Genomic DNA, 16852 nt, shown 5'->3' on the forward strand with positions numbered 1-16852 from the left:
TTTAACTACTTCTCTGAAGGCAACTTCCTTGTTTGTCAGCACTGGCTGAATACAGATAAGGATTTTGAATACATACAGTCTTGTGGGATTACACAGATGTGTACTTCATATTAGGCAATGCCAGCTGGAGGGACTGACAGCAGTCTTAGTTTTCTCCTTTTCCCTGTTAGGTGCATTTGTGCTGTTGGAAACCAGACTTGCAAAATGACAGGAGGGTTAGTAAACCACTAATTCAGTGCTTTGGTTGTCACTGTGTTATTTTTGTGTCTCCAGTTCTTTACTAGAACAAATGATTTATTTATGAACTGATGGAAGTAATTAAGGAAAGCAGTGTTATCAGATTAAGGACTTCCATTAATTCCCTATCTAAAATTGTATAATCTTTTCCATTACTCTAAAAATTATACATATTAGTTTTTGATCCAAGGTCTCTAGACTGCAGACACTGCACTCAGAAGATGCTCTTGAAGGCAGCTTAAAACCATAGGGCACCTTCCACGTGGACAATGTCAGATATCAAAGTAAAATTTTGATAGATAGCAGCTCGGCAAGAATCTGTCTTAATGAGACACATTAGTTATCTTAAGGAATTTGTAGTTCTGCAGAATGATGGTCTGGACAGGGGAAATTAGATGAAAAGAGCATAACTGGGAAATTAAGATGTTGACAGAGAGGAAAGTGATGAAAGATGTTGGAAAAGTCAGCAGCAGGAATAGAAGAGAGTGCTGAAACTTAAGCTTTACTTTATACCTATTGATATTTGTAAAATCGAGACTAGTGTGAAGAATATGAATGCCTAAACTGGCATCAGGAGATGAAAAGTTGTAGATAGTTTCTGTATTTTTAAGCCTAAAAACACACCTTCCAAATGAGTACAAGTTGTACTTAGCAGTTAAAGGCAGTGCAGTGCTTTCTCAAATCTTTTATGTTGTAACTAGTCAGAGACAAAATTCTGTGTACTGGCTGTTTGTCAGCCTGACTGGTATGGCAAGTGGAATCACTGATAGCCTGACTGGAAATTTCAGTGGGTGAGTCTGAGCTTGAAGTCATTTCTCTGCTGTGCTTTGGAGTTGCTTCCCTGCTATATTCTGTAGGTAAGCTGAAGTTCCTTGGGAATCAAGTACTTGTGAGCAGAGCAGAACGTAATTGTGTTAAAGATCTTGCAACACACTTAGTGAAGCTCTTTGAGGTCCAATATGTCCATGTGGCAGAGCGTGTTAGCACACAGTGGAGTGTTTTCTGTTGGAACAGGTTAAAGGGTTTTACAAGTATGTTAGTCAGCTAGAAAGAGCAAATGCCCTTGTAGGACTGAAATTGTGGTTCATTCACGCTGCTGCGTGGTAGATGGTCTGATGCATCGATTTGCTTTGTGTCCCGTGTTTTTACATGTGGGACACAACAGCTTTGTTTGCTGCTCAGTAACTGACAGTGTGATCTAGGCCATTGATAATGGCGTTTGTACAGAATGATTTTGCCTAAAGGAATCTGAGTGTGAAGTGGGATTTTGATTTTCCATTACAAGCAGAGTTTGTACAAGGCATTTTCTCTGGAGTTCTGTGGGATATGAAATCCCTTGTAAAAGGAGATCATTGATGTGATAATAGTAGGCTTGCTGTCTGATTTATTTTGAGTGGCTCAATTTTGAGTCTGGAGGTAGCTTTACTCTTTAAATGGTACATACCTCTGAAATACAGTGCTTAATCCTTTTTTATTCAATGACTTTTGCTTCTGATAAAACTTGGTAACTTTTTTTTTGTCATACTGATGGTTTCCTAATACCTGCTTTTGGAAATCCTTCTTCCTTACTGTATTCTGTTTCCTGCTAATATTATAGATGCTCCACCTCCAACGTGGGAACAACTGGAAAATGGGCTAGTTGCAGTAAGGACTGTGGTTCATGGCTTAGTTGATTATATCCAGAATCACAGCAAGAAAGGAACGGATCAGCAACAGGTAAGTCAAATCATTTAAGAAAAGCTTACTCCTAAGTTTTATTTGGCTCTGTGTAATAGTAGAGGTTTACTAATGTCACCTGGAGAGATTTGACTTCACAAAGAGGATGTTGAGAATGTTGCTGCTCTTTCATATTTATATATTAAAAAAAAACAAAAACCTGCATGAATTTGCACAGTTCACTGGGATGGAAAGAAAACAATCTGATCAAGCTGCAAGTGTAGAGATTCCTGATTAGAGGGTGGGGAGAGAAGCTGGGATGCCTGGCACTGAGCTGTGGGAATTTTCTTGCCCTTAATGTGACAAATGTTAACCAGGTCACTCTGCATTACCAATGATTATTAAAACTATGCTTAATGATGTATAAATTGTTAAGTTTTAGGAACATCATTTGAGTTCATCAAACAATTTTTTTGTTATTTTTGTTTATTTCAGAAATTGATGTTGCCAAATACAAGTATGAGATAAGCTAATATATATCTTATCACATTTCTTTGATCTCATTTTGTTCAGTTAAGTTAATCTAAATGCTAGCTACTACTGAGAGACAGAGCTGCTTGCCATACATTCCCAGTCTCTCTGCGTTGGCACTCTGCCACCTGGAGAGCTGGTTCAGGGAGTTGAACCAGTGTGGGGAAAAAACAATCGCAAAATCAGAGTGAATTATTTCAGCTACTTTACCTTTTTGTGTTCACTGGTACTGTTACTGGCAAAAGGAGAAGCAGTATAAATATGCATGTGGAAATCAGGGTGGGGGAAAAAAGTGAGGAATTTTGTTCTTTTGAGACCATTATCTGGACTTGAGGCGTGCTCATGAGGGAATGCAAAACTCCAAGTGGGAAAGGGAACAGCTGTAGAGTGTTGGGCCGTCAGCATGTTCTGTCTAAATCCTTTTCCACTGTAGTAGATAGCAGAAACAAACACAAAAAAAACAGTTTCCAAATGTCAACTTAAGGATTTGCATCATCTGCCTGGGTTTCTTGGAAAGCAAGAATTTATTTTTACAGGCCTTTTCCTTGGTGGGAAGTCTGATATGGCTTTTTTTCTGCCATCAACTGATCTAATTTTGCTGTAAAACCAGTAGGAACTTGGTGCCTTTGAGACCACCTCTGTCCTGTCAAAATTTACTTAGAGAGAGTGGAAAATGGGCAGACAGACAGATGGTGAGATTGCAGCAAGTCATTGTTTATTTGGAAACTGAACCAGCAAGAATTCAGAAGACAGCCCATATCCTGATGACCTGTGTAGGAGTCAGATTATATCCTTAACTGTTCTTTCGGTTTTGTCCGGAAACATACATTCCAATGAAGCTACAGTAAGGAATAAGGAAACTTTAAAAGCCTGATAATGACTCAGTTGACAAAGATTATTTTCTTTAATCTGTTGAGCAAACATGGATGCTGCTCCAGTCACTTCATATTAGGTACTCTTAGAATGATTCAATTTGAGAGAATACTTAACAGTTATGCCTCAGTCTTTTAGTAAGGGGGTACATACTGTTCTTGCTTAAGTGCACTTATATTCAGATCTCTTATTTGGTTTTTTAATCTTGCCAGCCTCCTCAGCACAGCAAATACAAGACGTACATGTGCCGAGACATGAAGCAGAGAGGAGGATGCCCCCGAGGGGCCAGCTGCACCTTTGCACATTCACAGGAGGAGCTAGAGAAGTAAGTGTACAGATCAGTCCAATAGTTGCTTCACCTTATCCTTAGTTCTCCATCATATCTAGGAACGGGGAGACGAAGCTTAACTTGTCTATTACACCAGCCAGAAATAACTCAAAAATTTTACAGCAGTTATCTGTAAAGTTTTGGAGCCATTCGTTCTTGAACACAGAATGTTTTGCTTTGTTCAGCAGCAGTGCAGCTCTGAAACTTTGCTATTTGCACAAGAAGCATTACTTGAGATTTTGGGGATAAGCTTTATATTTATTTTGTCTTTCTTTATTACTTCTTCAGTGTGGATGAATAGACTAGATTGCATCCACTGTGGTTACTTCTTCATGTGTGTTTCTCAACCTGGCTTTATAGCTGAGTATGAAATGTAGATTGATACTGGCACATTCCCAGATCTAGGGTTCCATTGTCCTTCTGTGCTGCTTTTGCTATTCAGAAGGCTAAAAACCACAATACTGTGCATTTTCGTTCTTCAGCAGTTATCCTGTACCGTTTGGCTGGTAGTGTTTTGCATGTGCAATAGCCTGAAGGTGGTTGAATTTATTGCTGAGGAATAACAAAGAGGTGGGCATAGAAAGTTTGCAGAAAATAAGCTAACTGGATTACAGATCCTAGAGGGTTATCTGAGAGCAAGCTGCTCTGTTTTGAAGGTTATTTATGTTTTTTCTTTCTCTGAAAAAAAAAAAGATGTATTGAGAGTTGAAAGAAAAAACTGTGTGTAACTTGACCTGTGGTTTTGGGGCTAAAATTACTCAGTTTCAAAGCAGAATGCTTGTTTTCTGCAGTCAGGAGACAACTCCAGAGATCTGGAAATGGTATGTAGTCTGCTTTTTCTTTAAACATCTGAAGCTTCAAGTACTGATACAGCAGTTCGTTAGCTATACAGCAAGCAATACGTAGGCAAAAAGAAATAAAAAGAGGAGAGCACGTGGTGTTAGAATGATGAAGGCTGTTTTTCAGTCTAACAGAGAATGGGACTTCGGTATTTTTTTTTTTTTTGCAGAAACAGTTGGATTTTTTTCCCCTTTTGTCATAATATTAAGAAAATGAAGATGGTAGTACTATATTGAATAATATAGTACAACTGGGTGTATAGTGTATAGTACCAACAAGGGTGGTGAGTCAGTATTAGCACTTCCAAACTAGCAGTGTATATCAAGGACAGTTTGTCAGGTTTGCAGGTGGAGGAGGCCTATTTTATCCAGACTGGATTGTTTGCTTTAGTGATAATGTCCTGGGGCAAGTGAGGTGAGTGCTCTGTGTCGGTTGCAGCAGTTTTTGTAGGCAGTTGGAGAACTTTGAGTTCTGATTCCTCCTTCTGCCTTTTATCTCCGTTTAATTCCTTTTAGTAGATTCTGCATTAATTGTTCTCATTTTAGAAATATTTAATATGAATAATACGCGTGGCAGAATCCCTGAAATAAACTTTTTTGGGGAAGGAAATTGTTGCTACATAATTTTTACATACCTTGTATAGCTTTAATTTTACAAGGCAGGTTTATAGGGAAGTATGTGATGATGCCTTGGATGGCAAATTACAATCTTGTGCTGCTTAAATAACAGCTGATTCCCCTTTTTGGGTGTGACAAAGACAAGTCTGCATAGGTGATTCTTGGTGGGGGGTGTTCTTGTTTCTGTTGTTGTTGTTCGTTTGAGACAATTTTTGTCCTGCATGTGTGGAGACTACAACATTCTTTTTTTGAAGAGGAATCCAGAGGGATTCTTCTTTGTGTTTTGTGTTTCCTTGTAAGCATTTTATTATGGTATATATTGTACAAGTGCTTCCTGTCACTTCTGACCTGAATGTGTGTTTGTATTTGTGTGTCTGCCTCTTGAGCATACTGTTGTGCTCTAGATGAATGAGCAGGGATTATGAGCTGTCTTCCTCTTGTAAGTTACATGCAGACCTTCAAAAGGTCAGGAGCTAGGAGGCACTGCACCTCTAAAAGACCTAATGTGAACGAGATGACCAGGAGTTATTGACAGGCAGAACATGGCGTGCTGCTGCTTTGCAAGGAAAACCAGTTTAGCCTTGAGTGGGATGGCCAAGTAAAGTGATACACTCAGTCTTGGGAGTTCACTTCAGCTCACCTCCATGTTTCCAGCTGGCAGGAAATGCCAGAATGACTTCTGAGCAGCATGTGTTCAGCTGTCTGTCCCTCCTTTGGGTCCTTGTAGCGTGATAATATGTTTGTTTATTCCTTTTAATATGTTCTGAACGATGCCTGCTGTCATTACCACGTAGCTTGGATTTAAAGTGCTATTGTGTTTGTGTTATCATCTCACTTTGCTTGGAAGCATTTGCTTCAGCCAATCCAACCCCTGTGAAGGCTTCCCACATAGGAAACAGTCTCTTTTTCTGTGAGCACTCAGGCTAGCAGATGTGCCCTCCCACTTGTGTTCTTGTGTCTAAAAGCTAATGGCAGGAGGTTTAGTGGAGGACCTTCAACTCTGGAATTTGCTCTCTTTGTTAGTCCAATACCATCAGTCTGCTGGTGTTTTTTTGTCAGTGTTAAAGGATTCTTGTTTGTTCAGGCTTACCAGAAGCAGATAGATTTTGATATTTTACTGTGTTTAGAGATTTTTCTCTCTGAAATCACTTCATTTATCAAACCACACAAGTGATAAAAGCTGTATATTGCTATAATAACATAGATCTTGATATACCATGCTTTAGAAAGATGATACAATTTGGCACTAAGGACTTACGTTGGCTTACTGTTGGGGACAAATGGTCTAAAAGAGAACCTGATTTTCTTCTATCATTCCTTTAGTTGTCTGCTGTTAGTTTATTCTCTAAAGTAAACTACAATAGTCTGTGATTCTTGTTTTGAAACTTCCGTTGTTACAGGTAGTATTTTATGTGGTGTTTGTTTTTTGGTTGTTTTTCTTCATTACAGTTGTAACGGATATATGTGCAGGAGGTAAGATTTCAGATTTTCTGAGCTCTGAATGCTTGGTGTACTTGTCATGAAAAATCCATCCTTAGTGTGACCGATACCGGTTCGTTTGATTGAAATTGATATGAACATGTCAAATTGCAGTGAAATTCTGGTCTTCCAGGTATTAATAATAAATCTCTCAAGCCATTAGGAAGTACAAATTAGAACTTGAAGCTTTGGGTACCACCTGTGTTTGGTGGAAAAAAAAATAATCTTGAAAATCCTTTCAGTATTTTGTTTCAGTTTTTGACGTGTAACTCCTTATTTCAAAGATTTCGTAAAATGAACAAGCGTCTGGTTCCAAGAAGACCTCTGAGTGCCTCCCTGGGCCAGCTGAATGAGGTGGGCCTGCCTTCAGGAGCTATCCTCTCGGATGAAGGGGGAGTGGACTTGCCCAATAGGAAAACCTCTGCTCTGCCAAACGGAATTGTGTCAACAGGCAGCACAGTGACGCAACTCATTCCTCGAGGGACTGAGTCCGGTTATGAAACTGCTCTGAAGCCAGGGAAGATGGACCATCTGAGTAGCAGTGCCCCTGGATCCCCTCCTGACTTGTACGGGTCTTCCTAACTGTTGTTCAAAGTGTTGTGTGTAAATATGCAGTAGAAACTAAGTAAACCCATTCTCTAGAAAAGAAACAGAATGGTTTTCTTGTTTTGTTTTCTAGTGGTAGAGTGCAGTAGAAAACAGTAGCTAAAACTTTAAATTGCTTTACATCCCTGATTGCTTATATTTTAATTGGAGGAGATGATGCAAGTCTTCAGAAGGTGAAATATAGGCAGAGTACCTGTGAACTATGTCAGCTCTTAATGGGCAATGTCATCTTTCTACTTTTTAGGCTGGAATCTGTCCCCAAGAGCTCTATTTCTGCCTTACCAGTGAACGCTCATCCTGTGCCTGCTCGGGCACCAACAGATCTGCCTTCAGTGTCTGTCACAAAACAGTTGCAAATGGTACCTCGTGGATCTCAGTTGTATAACACTCAGCAGGCAGATATCTTTTATCAAGATCATAGAGGAGCTGCCCCACCGTTTGAGCCAGCACCCTACCAGCAAGGTAAGTTTGAGGCCAAGCTCTCTATCTTTTGATTTACATACCAATTTTATTCTTTCTTTCCACCTTAGTGTTTATTTTTCAAATGAGATTTTAGGATATCACATAGACTTCAGACATTAACATGGCTATGGTATAGTACAGTGGAAATGGATGTGTCAGGATTCTGTACAGGTGTGCTTTAGTATGTAAATGCAGTTGGTGAGTTACCTCCTGCCAGACTTTTTGGTCTTGACTGAGGACTGTTTTCATTTGCTTTAGAGGATTTTGTCCACTATAGTAAATCCTTTCTTAAGTTTTTTCCAGAGTTGGCCAGGTTGGGAAATTAATATGGTAACCCTCAATTCAATTTGATCCAGGGAAAATGGAAAGTAATGTTTAAGCAGCAGAGGAGTTTTTTCTTCAGGGGTAAAATAAGTACTTTAATGCAAGGTGTGTTAATATTTCAGAAATTTGTGCTCGTGCTTATGGTGGATAGAAATGAGTGAAATTAGAGGACAGCTGGGCACAAAAAAACTATTAAAAAAAGTGGAAATAATGGGAAAGGAAAAGTAAAGCAATTAGGAGGAAAAGTTATATGAGTAAAGAGACCAAATGGAGAAAGAAAATATTGAAAGATAATTACAAAAAAAAAAACCCAGACCCATAAACCTACAGCTATACTAAGATGGGGAATTGTCATGAAAGAAGAAATTGAAGAGAGAACTGAAACAAAGTGAAAATAATGTCATAGAAAAAGAAAGAATGTGACTAAAGGAAGTGGAAAGAAGAAGCTCTAGAAAGGAGTGGAGAAAAGCATTTGGGAGAATAGGAAGCTTATATATTTGATTTTTGCATGCCAGTGAAGATGCAAGTTACCCACAAAGTTGAATGTGCACGTAGTGATGTGCCCCCTGTCCATATGCATTTTTAAATTATCCGTAAATCCCAGATGAATTACCTGAAACGTTCAGGTAACTAACAGGCGTGGTTTTTAGAGGTCTTTGGTGGTTCACAGTACTAAAATTTGCTTCTGCTTTTCAAGAGGTAGAACAAATATTTGAATAACTTTAAAAACCTCATCAATCCCTATTTATGCAGGCAATGACTCTGATGTGTTGGGGCAGACTGAGTTTTAGTTGCACAGATAAAGGCATACAAAATGATCTTCCCTTTTGCTTTTAGCTCTCCTCTAACTAAAAGTATTCATGTAAATAGAGAGGCATTCTAGTGAATTAATTCTAGTTAGTATGCTGTGGAACCTGTGGTGGGCTTGATCTCGCTGCCTTTTCTTCAGCTATGGTAATCTTTACGTCTTGCTGTCACTTGTGCTTTGGATCAACTCCTGCTTCTCCAGGATTTTCTGAAGTGGTTAATTCTTGAGTAGAAATACCTGCTAGACAGGGGTGACAAACAATACATACAAATTAATTTATACCACTGTTCTTAATACTTGTAAACTGCAGTATTAGTATTTGAATCAAGTCATCTTTATGAACAATTGTCATAATTAATTTCTGTATCTTGTTTGTCTTTTTCTTGTCTAAATTCAGGAGTTTACTATCCTCAAACCATGTCTCGCTTTGTGCGACCTCCTCCATCAGCTCCAGAGCCTGGTCCTCCTTATTTAGACCATTACTCACCCTACCTGCAGGATCGTGTGGTGAGCCCCCAGTACACACAGCCACAGCAGTATCCTCCGATGGGACAACCCATATATCCACCGCACTACGACAACCGTCGTGTGTACCCCCCTGTCCAGCCATATCAGCGAGAGGAGATTGTCCGAGGAAGCCCTGTACCCATTGAAATTCCACAAGCAACTGTACCCTCCTACGTACCTGAGTCCAGGGACAGATACCCACAAACAGAGGGTTATTGCCCAGTGGCTCCACATCTCAGTCAGATCAGACCTTCGTGCCACCGGGTATGGTTTTCCTATTGTGTTTTTGAAGTTATTCCCTAGAGAGAAAATACAGACTAGTTGAGAAATGGCAGTTTATTATTGACCAACTCGGCAATTGTAATGATGTTAGTGTGTAAAAAGCAGCTTGCTGCTTAGAGCTTGAAGAACATAAGTACCTTAGTTTTCCATTTCTTGCAACATAGAGCTGCTATCCCTTGCTCGGATAGAACAGCGTTTTCTAAATCAGTAATTTAGTATGTTAATACTTCAGAAGTTCTGCAATATATTCCTGTCTTAATTTCAGCCTCATCCTAGCCTGGATGAACTTCACCGACGAAGGAAAGAGATCATGGCACAGTTAGAGGAGAGGAAGGTTATTTCCCCACCTCCTTTTGCACCTTCTCCAACCTTGCCTCATCCTTTTCATTCAGAAGAGGTAAGCATATTTTTACTTGTGAGTATGATTAGAAAATACTGTAGAGTTTGTGTGTGTGTGTGTGTGTGTGTGTGCTGACAAGTGACAATAACAAGAAAATTAGAGCAGTACTATGTTGAAAAATGCTGTGGAGAGAGAATCTTGTATTGCAGGTGGGAAGCCCTTGTAGTATGATCTCCAATATGGCTGGCTATTCTGTGATCTACCACTGATCTGAAATGATCTGCTGTAGGTGCCACCAAGAGAATTAGATCAAGCCATTATTAATTGGAGTAGTCAGACTTCACAGTCACTAAACTTGGCTTCATTCATTCCTGACAAGTTTTGAGTTATCTAACAGTTTGACAGAGATATGGGGCTTTTTTTTTTGTATTGTTTGTTTTTTAAACCAAGGTTAATGTATCACTCTCATGCTGAGCAAGTGAACAGTTGGCACTGGAATTGTTACCAGACAGTCAAGATTTGATATGTCTTATGCCTGTTGTGGCCCAACTCCAAATGGATTCAATTAAAAAAAAAAAATCTGATGGTGGTTTTTTTACGTTCACTGCTGTTGAGCTAATCAGCTGTGGCTGTGAAGCTTCATCTTCTCCTTACTGACAGAACCAGATCTTTGTTTTTGTACAGTACTTAGATGAAGACCTGAAGGTAGCTGGGAAATACAAAGGAAATGACTACAGCCAGTACTCTCCCTGGTCCTGTGACACCATCGGCTCCTACATTGGAACCAAAGATGCAAAACCCAAAGATGTTGTGGCAGCAAGGAGTGTGGAGATGGCGGTATGTAGGGATTAGGGGAACACTGAAGAAAAGTTAATGCTTCTCTAGGCTGAGAAGGGCTCTTTGCTCTCCAGGTTGATGGCAGTACTTGTGATGGACTTCTAAGCTCAAAAGTGCATCATAGTGAAAGAACGTATTTGCAATAGAGCAGAGTGCTCTGCTTTTGAGGTTATGAACCATCCTATGTCTGCATTACTGTTTTTAAATTCTGGATATAGATGCAGGCCAACCACTCTGCCATGGTTCTTTAGTAAGCACTTGAAATCTAAAAATGACTGTACAGGCAGCTTGTTAATTAGACATATCCATCTGTTGCTTCCTTTACTTCTCTCTAATAGGGAGATACCATAACTTTGTGCTATTAATTCCATTTATGGTGATTGTGACTGCTGTCAACAGTATTATTAGATTCTATTTGAAAGATTTTCTGAGATGATGTGAGCACAAGAATCCTCTAAATTTGCTTGAAATTTTTCAGAAGAAGTGTAGTCATAACACTAGATTGATTTTTTTTCTGGAGAACATTTTCTGCCTCTTTGCTCTGCAAATTCAGTCCTTCACTGATGCTGTGACTGGATATGATCTTATTTCATGCAGCTGTGTTTTTCTAGATCACTTCTGCAAAAAGAAAAGGGCAGAGCTACTGGGGGGTCACTATTGGGAGACATGAGTGTAGGAAAAAAAATCTGATTCTGAAGTAACACCACTCTTCTATTTCTTCCTAACATTTAAACATCACTCGCTATCAAGAAGTATAGTGGAAGCCCGTGGAAGTAGAAACTCCACATCTTGAAGGGAAACATCTGTTTTGCCTGAGGGACTATTTTAGAGATGCTGAAAATATATAATGCTGGATTTCACGCTTTTCGCATTGTGACTTTTGCTGCTTTATCTCCTCACTGCTCAGTAAAAAGAAGTAAATGAGAATTGGTGCTATCATCTAACAGACTCAAGATGAAAATGTCAGGGTTTTTTAGAATCCCGATGCCTAATGCGTCTTTCAGCATGTTAAATTTCTTCAGTTTTCAGCTCAGCTGTGATTTCTATTTTCATCCCTTTATTCCTGTTTAGCTCTGTTACCTCATCAGTTTCCAGCAATCCTCTCCTCACTGAACGCTTGCATAGTTTTAATTTTGAGCCGTACTGAAGTGACCTTAAAATTGACTTGTGTCTGGTCATTTGTGGCCCATAAGAGCATTGACTACGAGCCTCAGTTAGAAACCTGCGTGTTCCAAACAGTACTACTGCTTAAAGAAAAATCTAACTATGGAGAGATGTATTATGTGTGTCCAAGTAAGTGTTTTACTGACTGATTCCAGTTCTGAGTCATCTGCGGGCTGTTAGATGATAAAGGTCTTAACCCTGGGCTTCAGAGGCATTTCTTTTGGACTGTGGAAGGACTGCGTATTCCTCAGTGATGCCTACTGATCTAATCCTTGATTTTATTCTCTAGTTCTTCACTGCTTGTCCCACTAAGCCTTCTCTGTCTTCCTTTGGCTCCTGCTCTCTTCTCTTGGTTTGCTCTGTTTGCAACTGTTTCACATTGGTGGTAGTAGTGAACATCTTAAACTAGACTATTAATGATATGTGAACCATAAACAGTGGAGATATAAACTGCAGAACAGGAAGGCTGTTTGAAAGATGAAGAAACAGAATAGGAGAGATCCTTACTGAACTGGTACCAGCTTGTTTTAAAAGGAGTGTGTTTTTGTTCTCTTCTGATTAACTTCTTCTTTCCCATCTCTTGTCTAGAACGTGGATAGTAAAGCCATGCGTGACCAACGATTAGACATGCAGAGAAGAGCAGCAGAGGCTGGTGATGATGACCTCATTCCATTTGGAGACCGACCAACTGTGTCAAGATTTGGGGCTATCTCTCGTACTTCCAAAGCGATGTACCAGAATTCTGGTCCCATTCAGGCCATGGCAGTTCAGGGAGCTTCCACCAAATCAATCATTTCAGGTATGTGTGTACTTCAGTGCTGTGGTATAGTACAAGCTGAAGGCAGCCTCTGTGAACTTCTTTCTTGCCTCAGAAACATAGTTAAGTTGTATGTTATGACCCTAAAATAACTATTAGAGCTATGGGAGACTGAGAAACCCAGATAAAAAGCCTGCTGCTCCTTCCTGTTCCAAGGACAGATTTGTTCACACACAGAATGTGCATTGGTAACTTGTTGACACTGATACGGGAAAATTAATTTGTTCTGTTGGTCCCTCTGAGATGAGGTTACTTTTAAATCTGTTGCAGCAGAATCTAGAAATTAGCTGCTTTCTCAGGTATGAGCTAGCTGAATGATTTAAGTGATAATTTTGTAGGGTTGCAACATGATTTGTTTTCCTTGTTTGCTGGCAGACTACAGTCCTTATGGAACTCATGGTGGCTGGGGGGGCTCTCCATATTCTCCCCATCAGAATATACCTTCTCAGGGACGTTTCAATGACAGGTAGGAATGTTTTACATTTTTTTTTCTTCTGCATTTTTCTAAGATTTTCCTCTTTGTCTCTTTCCTTCTGTACCAGCTTGGTTAATTTTTTTTTTTTTAATCTCCTTGCTTCTCATTGTTTTTCTGATCCAAAAGGGAGAGACTGTCCATGTCAGATGTGGCTGGTCATGGAAAACAGTTGCCGTCAGCTGAGCGGGAGCAACAGCTGCGCATGGAGCTGCAGCAAGTGGACCATCAGATTAGCCAGCAGACACAAATGAGAGGACTAGAGGTTGGTAGCAGCATTTGTAAGAGTGATGAGTAGTGGTAGGAGGAGAGAGTTGAAGCTAACAGAGCTGCTTTTTTTTTACGTTGATGATACTTCTCTCTGTAATAATACTCGGTATCAATATTAATTCTGACGACAGACATCAGGGCTGTGGTAGAAGTGTAAACTACTTTGCCTAGCAGCAGAAACTTCCCTGGACTTCGCATTAAGCAAATCAACACCATACTTGAATCTGCACTCTGTGCTCATTCATGTTTGCTTTCATTATCTCTCTCACTCGCCCTCTATGTTCACCTGTTCGCTCAGAGGCAAACTTTTTTTTAAGTGCATGTTTGTTCCTCTTGGCTACACTGGCACTGAAAATGTCTGATTTTATGTGCAGACAGCTGTGTGACTTTCATCTGTTTCATGTTTGGCTTTGTGTTGTACCTGTTTCTTCCTAAGTAGCACAAGCCACAAAAGTGAAAAATAACTATTAACTACAGTTAGCTGAAAAAAGTAAAGCTTAATATTTTGTCTCCGTTTAGAAGAAATGTTGCCACTTGCAACATAAAGTAATATGAGAGTCTGCATTTGTAAAGTAATTAATGAGCTGAAATTTTTGTTTGTATTTTGTGAGATTGAAATAGAAGGAGAAATATCAAGGCATAATGAAGCAATGGATATAGCAAATCTTTTCTTTTTTTTTCATTTTCTTAATGCATTGTGGAGGAGAAATCAGTAAACATCCTCTGTCTTCAGAAAACACTAGAAATACTATTCTAGGTTCCTCAGCAACCACTCATCAGTTGTATTTGCAGGAGGAATTGCTGTAAGTAGTGCGTGGGTAGCAGCTTCTACTGAAGCTGTGGTTATGTGAGAACTTGTGTTAAGTCAGAAGGATTATTGCTGGTTTGTCATAATAGCTGACAAATTTGAGGTGGTAGCAGCAGTTACAAGAAGTGTATATTTTTTAGATACTTGAAACATAACTTGTGTTCTTGTGCTCTTGTTTGGGAACAAGAGAAGAGATTGTTTAAAATTTTGCATGTCTACTTTTGCCATAATGGAAGAGTACTGGAAAGTTTTCAAAAACCTTGAGCGGCCTGCCTCTCCTCCTCATTGTTAGTGCAATTGTGTCCGTGTTAAATCCTACATAGTTGAGTTTGGACTTTGATTTTACCATAATTTGGATTTGTTGGAACTCACGGGTTATTGTGAGTAACTGCTGCTTTCAAGTTGTATCTATTTGAAATACAGGAAGCTTTATAATTTGCCTGTTACCAGGTTGTCACGGTCACTAAAATTCAAGTCTGAGCATAAATAACTAGACTCTCCTGCTTTTTTGTCAAATTAATGAGCACTTCTACTTGTAGACTGGCCATATGCTTGGCTGTAAGTAGATGGTGAAGTTCTTTGTGTTTAAATGCATAGCACAAACTCATGGATCTCATTCTCAGATGTTACCAGGTTTTTGGAGTGGCTGACATGGTTACTGTTTTTAACTTGGCTGCTGGTAACCTGTGGCTACAGTCTTCTGATCCTCTCTGTTCCTGTGCTTCCTTATCTGGGTTGGTAGAGAATGACATATTATGCCATTATTTTATATATGTACTGAACTCTAACATAGAGCTGTGATAAATTCTACACTATAAAACAAAGCAGCAGGTTTATGTATCTGCTTTTACCTTTTACTCAACAGGTAGCTAACAAAAGAGTTTTTGCTCTTGTGCTTTACCTTACTTCCAGGAAGGGAGAGGCATACAGGGAAAATCCATGCAACTTTGTTACAGTAAAAGGTATTTAACGCTTGAAGAATGAAAAGATATGTCTGTATGTAGAAGAGATGTTCAAAGTTGCACTGAAGTTATTTCAGATGGGACCTTATTAAGCATGGAGTGAGAAGGCCTTGGTTTTACAAATAAGCAGTACTCCAGAGTTATGGCCTAGTGCCCTTTTTGTGCTTGGTGTGCCATGTGCTCAGTTGTGTATGTGCTTGGCTTTATGCATTTAGGCTGTTAGTAACAGGCTGCTGTTGCAGAGGGAGGCGACTACCCTGGCAGGCCAACCACAGCCCCCACCCCCACCTCCCAAGTGGCCTGGGATGATCTCAAGTGAACAGCTGAGCTTGGAGCTACACCAGGTGGAAAGGGAAATTGGGAAGAGAACCCGGGAGCTGAGCATGGTGAGTGCTGTGGGGGTGGGAGGCAGAGAGGTGGAGTGGAGGGCTGTGTAGCTGCCTGAAGCCCTTTCACCTCAGCAAAACGGCTCTCTGCTGGCTGCCAGCAGCCGGAGTCACCCATCTCCGTATTCACCTCTTGGTTCTTTGAAACCTCCAGAGAAGTTTCGTGATTCTTCGTAAAGGATTTGAATTTGAGCCACTTTAAAATACTTTGCTTTTATTTTGTTGCTGTTAGAAAATAAGTGTGGCATTGGATTTGTTGAAAATATGAATCGTCTCCAAGATCGCTGTGCTATGAGTTGTGTAAATCACTTTAGTACAGAAAACATCTCCTGCAGGTGTAGGCTAGTGTTCAGTGGTCTTTGTGCTGTTACAGTCTGTGGTCTTTGCGTGTTGTTACAAGAATTATCCCTTCCTTTCAGGAAGTACTACATCCTGAGATGATGAGAGTATCTTACCAAGTCTCTTTTCTTGTCTCATGGCTTTTGTGGGCTACGCTGTGCAACTCCAGTTTACAGGCTTCCATCATTGGTCCCAAAGAACAAAGTCCCAAGTTCTTTTAACACCGTGTTAAAGAGTTATTTCTTCTCTCCTCTTTTTTTTTTTTAAAGGAAAGCCAGTCTTCACTGGATATAAAAAACAAACTGGGCACCACTAAACAGACAGAAAATGGACAATTAGAACCACAAAGCAAGGTTCCAGCTGAGGACCTCGCACTGGCATTCAGGTAAAATGAATACTACAAGCTTTATTTGCACAACAGGGGAATGGCTTAATTGGGGTCAGACTGTTATATAAATAAATACCCCTTGCCTCATCTTTCTGATGTGGAAGCAACTGCTAGGAAAAGATTGTACAAATCCAATTTTTATAGTGCAAGTGTGAATTAAGGGCCATTTCAACTGATGGGTAGCTAGCTGTACAATAGTTAACACAGCAGAAAAATTGCTGTATTTTTCAGACTAGAAGTCCATCTAGTCAATATTGGATGACTAATAGGGAGGGGTGGGAGATGTACAATGACCATAGAAGAAATCATTATCTGCTGATTTAGTTTCAAATAAATGTTCCAAGTGTGAGGGGGAGGTCATTCCATCCCACTACAGTTTGTAATGTGAATGTTGTCTAGGAAGGTACGTAGCTTTGAAACCAAGTTCATTTTTATTAGAAGGCAGTAATTTTTTTTCAGTATAGATTCTAGGATTAGTTTGATACTCAGTTGAAATGAGTTGTTGGCTGGCAGTGCTGG

The 16852-nt window shown here is 39.7% G+C and overlaps 1 protein-coding gene across 19 annotated transcripts in view; it reads left to right on the forward strand.

Moving 5' to 3' along the window:
* Positions 1 to 16852, forward strand: part of RC3H1 (ring finger and CCCH-type domains 1) — a 59088-nt gene that overhangs the window by 33121 nt on the left and 9115 nt on the right. For 9 of the 19 annotated variants that reach the window (XM_046898243.1, XM_040705257.2, XM_015290529.4 and 6 more), the window contains 12 exons: positions 1835 to 1953; positions 3510 to 3622; positions 6846 to 7127; positions 7412 to 7629; positions 9159 to 9532; positions 9816 to 9947; positions 10557 to 10727; positions 12480 to 12690; positions 13084 to 13174; positions 13310 to 13445; positions 15436 to 15606; positions 16215 to 16330. In XM_046898243.1, the coding sequence (XP_046754199.1) occupies positions 1835 to 1953; positions 3510 to 3622; positions 6846 to 7127; positions 7412 to 7629; positions 9159 to 9532; positions 9816 to 9947; positions 10557 to 10727; positions 12480 to 12690; positions 13084 to 13174; positions 13310 to 13445; positions 15436 to 15606; positions 16215 to 16330 (2134 nt within the window). The remainder of the gene's footprint in view (positions 1 to 1834; positions 1954 to 3509; positions 3623 to 6845; positions 7128 to 7411; positions 7630 to 9158; positions 9533 to 9815; positions 9948 to 10556; positions 10728 to 12479; positions 12691 to 13083; positions 13175 to 13309; positions 13446 to 15435; positions 15607 to 16214; positions 16331 to 16852) is intronic. The other 10 variants (XM_046898250.1, XM_046898251.1, XM_046898248.1 and 7 more) reach the window with 5 other exon arrangements.

This window comes from Gallus gallus, chromosome 8, assembly GCF_016699485.2.
Source record: "Gallus gallus isolate bGalGal1 chromosome 8, bGalGal1.mat.broiler.GRCg7b, whole genome shotgun sequence".
Lineage (NCBI taxonomy): Eukaryota > Metazoa > Chordata > Aves > Galliformes > Phasianidae > Gallus > Gallus gallus.